Source organism: Juglans regia, chromosome 12, assembly GCF_001411555.2.
Source record: "Juglans regia cultivar Chandler chromosome 12, Walnut 2.0, whole genome shotgun sequence".
In the NCBI taxonomy this organism is placed as follows: Eukaryota; Viridiplantae; Streptophyta; class Magnoliopsida; order Fagales; family Juglandaceae; genus Juglans; species Juglans regia.
Genome location: NC_049912.1, coordinates 29,084,740 through 29,095,527, shown reverse-complemented (window position 1 = coordinate 29,095,527; position 10,788 = coordinate 29,084,740). Strand labels below are relative to the sequence as shown.

The 10,788-nt window shown below is 38.3% G+C and overlaps 2 protein-coding genes across 6 annotated transcripts; one reads left to right on the top strand and one right to left on the bottom strand.

Annotated features, from left to right (window-relative positions):
* Nucleotides 1-148: 148 nt before the first annotated feature.
* Nucleotides 149-6,222, top strand: LOC109013852 (protein FLOWERING LOCUS D-like). Of its 4 annotated transcripts, XM_018996072.2 has the most exons (6): nucleotides 153-2,111; nucleotides 2,513-3,277; nucleotides 3,402-3,447; nucleotides 3,552-3,694; nucleotides 4,689-4,737; nucleotides 5,751-6,222. In XM_018996072.2, the coding sequence occupies exons 1-5, from the start codon at nucleotides 329-331 to the stop codon at nucleotides 4,718-4,720; spliced, it is 2,769 nt and encodes a 922-aa protein (XP_018851617.1). In that variant the 5' UTR covers nucleotides 153-328; the 3' UTR covers nucleotides 4,721-4,737; nucleotides 5,751-6,222. The 4 variants fall into 4 exon arrangements, with proteins under 4 accessions (XP_035539344.1, XP_035539343.1, XP_018851617.1 ...); XM_018996071.2 differs by having other exon boundaries at nucleotides 154-2,111; nucleotides 4,689-6,222; XM_035683451.1 differs by lacking the exons at nucleotides 4,689-4,737; nucleotides 5,751-6,222 and having other exon boundaries at nucleotides 149-2,111; nucleotides 3,368-3,447.
* A 1,859-nt stretch (nucleotides 6,223-8,081) lies between these two features.
* On the bottom strand, nucleotides 8,082-10,578 carry LOC109013853. 2 transcript variants are annotated; one of them, XM_018996076.2, is made up of 2 exons: nucleotides 10,284-10,578; nucleotides 8,082-9,360 (listed from the first exon to the last, which is right to left on the bottom strand). In XM_018996076.2, the coding sequence occupies exon 2, from the start codon at nucleotides 9,358-9,360 to the stop codon at nucleotides 8,548-8,550; it is 813 nt and encodes a 270-aa protein (XP_018851621.1). In that variant the 5' UTR covers nucleotides 10,284-10,578; the 3' UTR covers nucleotides 8,082-8,547. The 2 variants fall into 2 exon arrangements, with proteins under 2 accessions (XP_018851621.1, XP_018851620.1); XM_018996075.2 differs by having other exon boundaries at nucleotides 8,296-9,388.
* Between the last annotated feature and the right edge of the window lie 210 nt (nucleotides 10,579-10,788).

The window sequence follows — 10,788 nt, the reverse complement described above, 5'->3', positions numbered from 1 at the left end:
TTATAATGTACCTTTTTTTTTTTTTTGACATCTAAATTATAATGTACTTAGCGATGTATAAAACTCGTATTATTATTATTATTATTATTATTTGTTCTAAGTCAGGCCGAGGAAGTAATAATTTATTTCCTTAAAAGAATCTTAATCTATAGTCTATACTGATGATCCGGCGATATAATAGCCGTCAGCAAAACTACCGTTATTATGTGCGAACTATGACCGACGTAGCAAGTCCTTAAAGCGTTGCCGTTCAAATTTTTCTCGGGAATCAAGCAGTCACTTTTCTTTTTCTCTATCCCCCGTCTTACATGTCTCCAAAAATCTAAAGATGAATCCACTAGATCAAGCCGCAGACCAGTTCTCTTCCTTCCCTCCTCTCCAGTTCATTCCATATCCACCTCCACTAAACCCTAACCCCAATCCCAATCCTAATCCGAGTCCAAATAATGCAAGTAACACCGCAATCCAAAACCCTAACCTTGCCTCAACGAACCTTCTATCATTCACAGTCCCCAAGAAGCGAAGGCGAGGCCGGCCTCAACGCAAAGCGACGTCGTTTCTTCTTCCTCCCATCCCCAACATTACGCTCAACGGTAATAACGGTCCCATCCCCTCTTCTATTTCTTCGTCTACTACTTCAGTTTCAGCTCCTTTCGGACCCAACGAACAAAACACCAATTTTTTAACACAAAGGGTATCCGATACCACGGACGAGATCATTGTGATTAATAAAGAATCCACGGCTGAGGCCTTGATTGCGCTCTCGGCTGGGTTTCCCGCCGATTCTCTCACCGAGGAGGAGATTGATGCCAGGGTTGTCCCCGTTATCGGGGGGATTGAACAGGTCAATTACATTCTTATTCGGAACCACATTATTGCGAAATGGCGCGAGAATGTGTCAAATTGGGTCACCAAAGAGATGTTTGTCGATACTATACCTAAACATTTCCATGTTCTTTTGGATTCTACTTATAATTATCTAGTTTCACATGGCTACATTAATTTTGGTGTTGCCCCGGCGATCAAGGAGAAGGTCCCGGCTGAACCCACTAAGCCGAGTGTGATAGTGATTGGTGCTGGGCTTGCGGGCCTGGCTGCTGCTCGGCAATTGATGAGATTCGGATTCAAGGTGACTGTTTTGGAGGGTAGGAAGCGAGCGGGTGGGCGGGTTTACACAAAGAAAATGGAGGGAGGGAACAGGGTGTGCGCAGCGGCAGATTTAGGGGGTAGTGTTTTGACTGGTACTTTAGGGAACCCACTCGGGATCGTGGCTCGACAATTGGGTTCTTCGCTTCATAAGGTGAGAGATAAGTGCCCACTTTATAGTTTGGATGGAAAGCCAGTTGACCCCGATATGGATATGAAGGTGGAAACAGCTTTTAACCGTCTTTTGGACAAGGCAAGTAGGCTTAGGCAGTTAATGGGGGAGGTCTCGGTGGATGTATCTCTTGGTGCAGCATTGGAAACCTTCCGTCAGGTTTATGGGGATGCAGTGAATGATGAGGAGATGAACTTGTTTAATTGGCATCTTGCAAATTTGGAATATGCCAATGCCGGTTTGCTTTCAAAACTTTCCCTTGCATTTTGGGACCAAGATGACCCATATGATATGGGAGGGGACCATTGCTTCTTGCCTGGAGGGAATGGAAGACTGGTTCAGGCTTTGGCTGAGAATGTGACGATTCTATATGAGAAAACAATACACACAATTAGATATGGTAGTGATGGTGTGCAGGTCATTGCAGGGAGTCAGGTCTTTGAAGGTGATATGGCGCTTTGTACAGTTCCACTAGGGGTTCTAAAATGTGGTTCCATAAAGTTTATTCCAGAGTTGCCTCAGAGAAAGCTCGATGGAATAAAGAGATTGGGATTTGGGTTGTTGAATAAGGTGGCAATGCTGTTTCCTCATGTATTTTGGGGCACAGATCTTGATACTTTTGGGCATCTTTCCGATGATCCAAGCCGTCGAGGGGAGTTCTTTCTCTTTTACAGCTATGCAACAGTTGCCGGTGGTCCTCTCTTGATTGCTTTGGTAGCAGGAGAAGCAGCTCACAAGTTTGAGAGCATGCCCCCCACAGATGCTGTGACCCGTGTTCTTCAAATTCTTAAAGGTAGCCTATTCTTTTTTTTATTCTTTAAAAGTATCTTGTTTTCAATTACTTATAAAAATCGAAATATCTTATTTTCTGATAAGAAACAAAAAAGGCAACTATGCATTTTTCAGTTATCTTCTATATCCTGTATGCCTAATATTTAATTCGCTCAGAGTTAGTTGTGTACTTTCTTAAATTTTTATGTTATTCTGAAAAAACTTCTCGGTAATGATATTTACTTTTCCATATTCAGAAAGACCTCTACTAAAACACTATTATTTTTCCTGTAAAAATAGAAAAAGAAATGTACTAAAGCAAGAGGGATGAGTGTTTCCTATCCTAATCATGGAAGTTTCAGCAAAATTTTCTGAATATCACTGGTGAGGAAAATTTTTAAAATTGGGCATGAATACATGCAGGTATCTATGAACCACAAGGAATCAATGTCCCAGAGCCTATCCAAACAGTTTGTACCAGATGGGGTGGTGATCCCTTCAGTCTAGGTTCTTACTCTAATGTCGCAGTTGGGGCATCAGGAGATGATTATGATATTTTAGCTGAAAGTGTGGGAGATGGAAGGCTTTTCTTTGCTGGGGAAGCCACCACTAGGCGATACCCTGCATCTATGCATGGAGCTTTTCTCAGTGGGTTAAGAGAAGCTGCAAATATGGCTCACTATGTTAATGCACGGACCTTGAGGAAAAAGGTTGATAGGAGCCCATCAAAAAATGCCCATTCTTGTGCTTCCGTCCTTGCAGATTTATTTAGAGAACCTGATCTAGAATTTGGTAGCTTTTCTGTTATTTTTGATCGGAAAAATGCTGATCCCAAGTCAACAGCAATTTTGAAGGTGACATTTAGTGAGCCTCGAAAGAAGAGTCATCATGATGGGTCAAAACCAGATCAACAGCATTCAAAGAAGTTACTTTTTCAGCAGCTTCAGTCACATTTTAATCATCAACAACAGCTTCATGTTTACACTTTGTTATCAAGGCAACAGGTGCTTGAGCTGAGAGAGGTGAGAGGGGGTGATGAAATGAGGTTGAATTACCTCTGTGAAAGGTGGGGAGTGAAGCTTGTGGGAAGAAAAGGTCTGGGGCCTACTGCAGATTCTGTTATTGCTTCCATTAAGGCTGAGAGGGGCAATCGAAAACCTGCTTCAACTGCTTTGGCTCTTAAATCAGGTGCATGGTTGGAGCTTTGCTATTGTATACTACTATATTTAGTTGTTGTAGAACTTATAAAAAAAATATATATATATTTAGTTGTTGTAGAACCTAAAGCATTTATTTCATGGCTGTGGAAAAGGGACATCAAAGCTGAAAACAGGCATTTTGAAGCGAAAAATGGTGAGGTATGAGTTAAAGATCTTGAAAACGTTCAATTGCTTGAATATATCAAATATCTGTTCTACTAATTGATCTTAAAGAAATCTTTCGTCTTCCATAATTTTTCCAGAAAGGCCAAAATAGTGCGCAGCAGCAATGGGTCAACAGCCCCTGCTAATTCAAATGTGGTAAATGGTAAAGTGCCAGGGGAAACTAGGACAGCAGAGGAAACTAGAACCGCAGATCAAATGCTTCTTGACACTCTTGGTTCAGGTAAAATATTGAGGGTTGCCTTTTTGTTTTCATTTTAAAAGTTCTTATTTAAAACTTTCATTGCTCTTATGCATCTTGCTGCATTTTGATATCCAGAGGAAAGGAATTTTTTCCATTGCATTTTTATATGTGAAACAAGTCTTAACGTTTTCCATGTTCCCCCATTTCTAAAGTATTTAGTAATCTCACGCCCTTTTTGTGTGGGTGTAATCTACTATTTCCTAATATAATGGGGTTACAAGCTTATATTATCTGCAGTAGTATTTAGGTGTTTCCGCTTGTATACTTCATGTGTACTTAGGCTATGCCTATTTACTTGCATTAACAAAATCCCTTATTACTTATAAAAAAAAAATATTATCTGCAGTAGTAGGGCTTTATTTTCATTTCGTTTTATAGGGGATGCCAGTTGATCTGAGTCTTTACTCTTTCTTTTCCCTTTTTTAAAGCATTTAGGTTACGTTTGATTACGCAGTTCAGATGAGATGTTTTGTTGAGAGTTGAATAAAATATTATTATAATATAATTTTTTAATAATATTTCTAGTTTGGAATTTGAAAAAGTTGAATTATTTATTATATTTTGTGTGGGAGTTTGGGAAAGTTGTAATGATGAGATGAGATGATATGAGAGGTTTTGTGTATCCAAACCGAGCCTTAGTCTTTCTCCCTCTATTTTATGATCATATAATGTAATGGGGGGACAAGCTTATATTTTCTACTGTGGTTGCGGCTTCATGGATCTCCTTTTTCCAAGGGATGGTGGTGGCAGTCAAAACCCACAAAAACCAATGTTATAAGGCCCCTATTGCGTTGTGGTTATTTTTGGCTTTTTTCCCCTTCAATTTAGAGGAGATGTTAGTCATGCAAAACCACTGAAGAATGGTGTCTTTTCTTGCAATGATTGAATATGCCTGTTTAGTAGCATTGCTCTTTGGGTTTGATATCAACTTTTTCCCACTGAAAATCTTATATCAATTTTCATATTTTATTAGGGCAAAATCAAGGTGACATGCTGAAGAAGTGAGTTGAAAACCTTGAGAGGTGAGATGCCATAAACCCTTATTGACTCTTCATGAACATTGGAATGTATGTTTTTGTGGTTCAACCGTTTTCCCCTGTAACCTTTCCGGCAGAAACAATTATTGTATCCTAACCTGCTTTTCTTCTCTAGATCATAGTCATCTTTGGTGGGGCAAGTAGTTAAATATGCATTCTTGCAAAGGTTATTTTGCAATTTTAATTTAACCTGACAAGGCATTGTCTTCTGTTTGAAGATCTGACTAAAAAGAATGTTATTCCATACTTATTTTGTGAAGTTCAAATGTGATTTTTTTTTTATCACTAAACAAGAATTTTATTGATTATAGATAGGCATAGCCCAAGTAGTGAGGTTCAAATGTGATTAGTGGCTAGCATGTTAATAAGTCTCTTATTTTGGTTTGAAAAATGAGCGAGGGACACATGTTTCAAGAATCGACGTGGTTGAGCGTTCTCGGGAAAAATGGATTGTCAATGTTTACTTTTGAGCACTAGCAGACTAGTAGATAGTATGAAAAGAATCTACTAGAATTTTTGCCGAGGGCCTATGTACCCCCGGGATTAGTCGGGATGTTGTTCCTGGACACCTGTTGTCAATCAAAAAAAAGAATCTACTAGAATTTTAATAAATCTAGTCAGTTAAAATCTTGGTCCATATGAACCATAAAACATCAACTCTGGATCCTCCTCCTCACCCCCGATCTGCTGCGAGGGAATTACTTGCTTGGTTCTTTGTATATTTGAACTCTGTCCGTTTTGTCGAGCACTAACCTCTTTGTCTGTGAATGCTTGCCAAAAAAACTAGTGAAGGATTTGCCCCTCTCCACCTATGGATCTAATAAGTGCTAATGTGCAATCTGTGTTCAAGTTTTTTGCCAACCTCTAGCTGTAGAAAAATTATATTTGCAAGGGGAGAGACGGTTTGTATGTTGGACTCAGCTATATTTATTTAGTATCTTTAGCTGGATGATTGCCAGTGCTATTGTGAGCTGGGCGAAAATGTCTGCCATTTGCAGGAGGACAATGCTGTTGCCGGTTGGCTTCTCTGGTAATAAGTCACAAATGCAATATCAAAGAGAGCATGAGCAATCTGCAAGCCAACTTCTGTAGATGCCCTTGAATTGCTTGGAGTTTTGTGATCAGACCAGTGTTTGCCTATGCCTCCAGTGAAATTCATGAAAACGATGATGCCCCAGAAATACCGATCGGCCACAAAGTTCGTTGCTGAGGTGTAGATATACCATGAGGAGTGGTCGTATGAAGTATATACAATGGGGGGCAACTGCCTCGATGTTGAGATGCATCGTGTGTTCGAGATATTTGAATTTCTATCTTGTCGTGACTCGTGTATCGGAAACCAAATCTTATTTCTATGTCATTTCCTAAGAAAAAACTCATCTAGAGCAACAGTGAACACGCTATTGTTTTTATGAACTTTTTCACTGTGGACCATAATGTAACTTGAATAGAATTTGTTTGTCTTCTGAATAAGAGTCCTTCTATGTAGAACCGGCGGTGGGGAACCGTTGGTTGGTCGCTGACGTGGCATAAGTTAATATATTAAAAAAAAAAAAAAAAACTAGAAACTAGATTTCAAAATCTTACTCTAACTTTCACACTTGCTTTTGTTTTTGCAGATTTCAGATTTCACACTTGCTTTTGTTTTTACTTGCTTCTGCAAAAGCAGGTTAAGCAAAAGCATAATCGCTTCTAAAATCTGGGTTGCCGAGTAAAAGCAAACTATTGGGCACTGAACCAATCGATTTTGTTGTTGACAAAATACATCATATTATGACTTTTTTATGCCTTTTTGAGTAAGCAATTGGTATCTGTACATCACAGTTAAAGAAAAAAAGAAAGATAAATTTTGATTAAAAACATAATCAAGTTAATTGTCATTGTGTTCATCATTTTCTTGCATATTTGAGAGAGAGAGACAACTATTTGACTTGAAATTCAAGATCCTTCTATCAATAAAAGTTTTGGATACTCTCTCTTGCTGTCTTAAATGATGTTTTTGTTAGGGGTAGACAGTGGGGCCCTGCTGCCCCGTCCCGTTTCCGCCCCGCCTCCATATGGGCGGGCGGGCTACCCCGCTCCGCCCATGCGGGGGCGTCCCCCGCCCTGCATAGAGAGGGCCTAGTGGGGGCGGGGGGCAGGATGACCCCAGCGGGGCCCCGCCCCCACCCCCGCTTCACATATAAATTTTTTTTTATTTATATATATAAATAAATATATTGTATATAGATATATACAATTTATTAAAAACTTAAAATTATATTCAAGTCATTGGATTGATTTAGCCTCGTAGGCCAACTTTTATATAAAAGGCCAAGGCAATACAATAGTCATCCTTAAGCAATGTGGGACTTACTACAAATCTAACTCTAATGAGTTTAAGTTTTTTTTTTATATTTATAAATTTTAATTTAGACCAAAATTTTTTTTTTTAAACACAATGTGGTCAAAAGGCTGGGGGCAGGGGGAAAACCTCCAAACCCCGCATGGTGCGGGGCTGGGTGCGGGGGAGGGTACCCCCGCCCCGCACCATGCGGGTATCACCCCTAGTTTTTGTTCTTTTTTCTCTGATGATGACAATGACCATGATGATGAAGGCAAGGACGACGATGATGGGGATTCGATTTCGTGGGGCAACTAAAGACGAAGGGAGGGAGGGGAGACGGTTGAAAGCTAGGAGGGAGATATATTTGGGGTTATGATATGGAGAGTAAGAGGGAGGAGAAAATAAAATGGAGAGGGAGAGGTATGACGTTGATGGAGGGAGGGAGAAATGAAATTTGTAGGGAGAGAGAGAAGGAACGAAATAGGGAGGGAGAAGAAGTGAAAATGAAAAAAACAAAAGACATTGTAGATTACATGGACACGCTAATTGGACCAAGTGATTGTATCCATCATTTTCCTATCAATAAAGACCCAGGATAAAAGTTTGAGACTTCAAATCAACCATTGAACGGCTCCTACTATCTACCATTATTGGCAAATTGGCATAAGAAATTCAAAAAATTATGAAAAAATGATGTCTCTGTGCCGTGTATATCAACTCAGGCAAATCATATGGAAAAAATTATCGGCATGATAAAATTCTCATGAGAGGATTTGTGGAGGGGGTAGAAGGAAAAAGAAGTTCAGTGACATATTGGCAATGGCTATTTAAAACTTCAAAGGAGCGTGCTAAGCATCTACTTGAGAGTCCCATCTTCAATATGTCATATCACATATAGTAGCCATCTTTCTTGCCCAAACTCAATAATCTATGAATATTGCTAGTGCAGAATGCAGACCACCTGCTCATCATCCAGCATTAATCTACAACCAATTGGAAGAAGTAATGGAAACTTATGTTAAGTGCAGAAGCATCAAATACATTACAGGTTCACAGATGGTGAATTATGTCTTTTGCTTAGTTTGAATTGAGAAACACTCTCAACCCATCTCATTTCATCATTACAATTTTCACAAATTTTCACATAAAATATAATAAACAATTCAATTTTTTCAAATCTCTAAATAATAATAATATTAAAAAATAATATTATAACAATATTTTATTCAACTTTCAATTTTTATCTCAACTCATCTCATCTCATCTCAACTCACTATCCAAACCTAACCTACTCTTTAGCTTCCAGCATCATGCCTTTCAGCCGCTTCTAGAGGCGCTCTTGATCCATATAACCCAAAATGAATGCATCAGCACCATACATGTTCTATATGATCTTCGTCCAGAGGTATTTATGAAGCAACAGAGCAGTATACACATGTAAAGCTTTTTCAATAGCCGAGTGCTGCTAACTAAAGCCCTTTTGCATTACTGGCGTCTCTATATTGATTCAGGTTGTCAGTTCCTTCCAACCACTCCTTCAGTTTGGCTTCTTTATCAGCCTTGAAGTCATCGAATTTTCCAGGCACTGACAATAGATTACGACTAGTTACACTGACATTTGTCTCTTCTTCCTCTTTGAGTGGTTCATCTTCAACCTGACTTGACAATGGCAGACTATCTACTTCCGCATCCAGCAAAGATGAGCTAGTAGTAGCAGATGTCACTGACAGTGTTGAAGTAGGATATGGCAGCAGCATCTCACCCTCAGTCTGTATTGATTCCTTGGGATCAAGTTGTGGCCACTTGAAATGGCTGGCCTTTTGTTTTGCTGACTTAAATACAGATGAAAAATAACTACCTCTTCTTTCGTTATCCTCTTGGGCATAAACTGCACTACGGCCCCATGTGGTTGGTCCCCAAGAGTTGGTTCTTCCCATCTGAAAACCTGAAACTTTATGGATTAACCCTCTTTTTGGTTGTGTAGATATGATCACTAGAGATTTCTTGATGTCTCTAATCATCTCATCGGCAATGGGGAATCCACATTTTTTCATTGAACTCACCATGGTGATAGAATCCTCTAGATCTTCAGTGTGCAAAGTTGTTTCTCGAGACTTCTCCACAACATTATTCTTGAGAGTAATGAGGTTGGGCACTGCATTTTGAGTATGCTGCTGAACATAGAAAAGCCCTACTGAGGGTTCATTTGCAATGTATTTAATCATCTCTGCCAAGCATTCCGTTATCTCCACAAAGCCATCAACAGTGGAGAACCCATGCATCTTTTCCAAGGCAAAGGGCAGTTCATCACTGGTTTTTTCGAAAAGTTACAAAAACAAATGCATTTCAAGGAGGGACAAACAAGAGAGTGAAAGGAAAATAACAAGAACAGATACTAATCTGTCCTCCATGATTAATCTGGATCTAGTAGCTTTATAAATAAACAATTTGGATCTAGTTCTGAGACCTAAAAGGATTAATCTGTCCTCCATGATTTCCATTACAGGATAATAAAATACTGATATATCTAAATCTCATATGTGGCTCGATTTGGATTGAGAGGGGCTCTCAACCCATCTTATCATTACAACTTTCACAAATTCTCACACAAAATATAATAAACAATTTAACATTTTCAAATTTCAAAACAATAATAATATTAAAAAATAATATTCTAATAATATTTTATTCAATTTTCAATTTTCATTATAAACTCATCTCATTTTAACTCAGTGTCAAGACCTAACCTACGTCTATGTTGGGTTTGTTTCTTCCGTTCGAATAAATAGTTTGTATGTGTTCCAGACAACAATACAAACAGATCCAAGACCCCAAGTGATCATCACATGCCAATATTCTGACACTTCCCACATCAATCACTTCGATTTGATCTCTTTCCCACAAAGACCACTCATCTCAGCATATATTTATAAAAAAGATGCAAGGAAAAATATTTATCTTTATAATTTTAAAGTCAGCACTAAATAAAATTTTGCTTCGAAATCTCCCCTTGGAAAAGGGCCAAACCGCTAACATTATGCATTTAAATCGATACCCACCTGGAAATCTTACAGAAAGCTATTTACACAGTTTTGAAAAAACTGGTTTTTACCATTCATTGAATTGATGGAGCATAAAAGCAGACAAATTATAAAGCAAATCTTACAAATTTAGCAAAGGAAAAGAAGGGCCAATAATGACTTACAGGAAACCCTAGAAGTCCAGGTGTTGCCGCGGAAGTATCGTCAAGATTTTTTCAATCATCTAGGGTACTTTCTAAAGCTTTCCTGAAGACAAGCAGGCAGATTCAGGCTTGCAACACGTAGAAGATCCTCTGTTCTTTCTCATCCAGATCCATCGCCCATGGCCAATTCACTCTACGTTGTGAGAGTTACTAACGGCATATAAGAACAATTACAAGTTTCTCTTTCGTACTAGGTAAAGGTAAACAGAAAAAAATTATTAACAAAATCACAATTATGACCTATTATTTAAGCCTCGATTTGTTACGCAAACCATTTTATTTCGGATCTGTTTAGATAACGAGATAAGTTAAATAAATTGAAATGATTTAAGAATAATAATAAAATTATTAAAATAAATTTAAATTTAAAAATAAGATAATATGATTTTAAATAAAAGATAAGATAATTTTAACTGAAAATTTAAAAAAATATTATTAAAATATTATCTTTTAATATTATTAATAT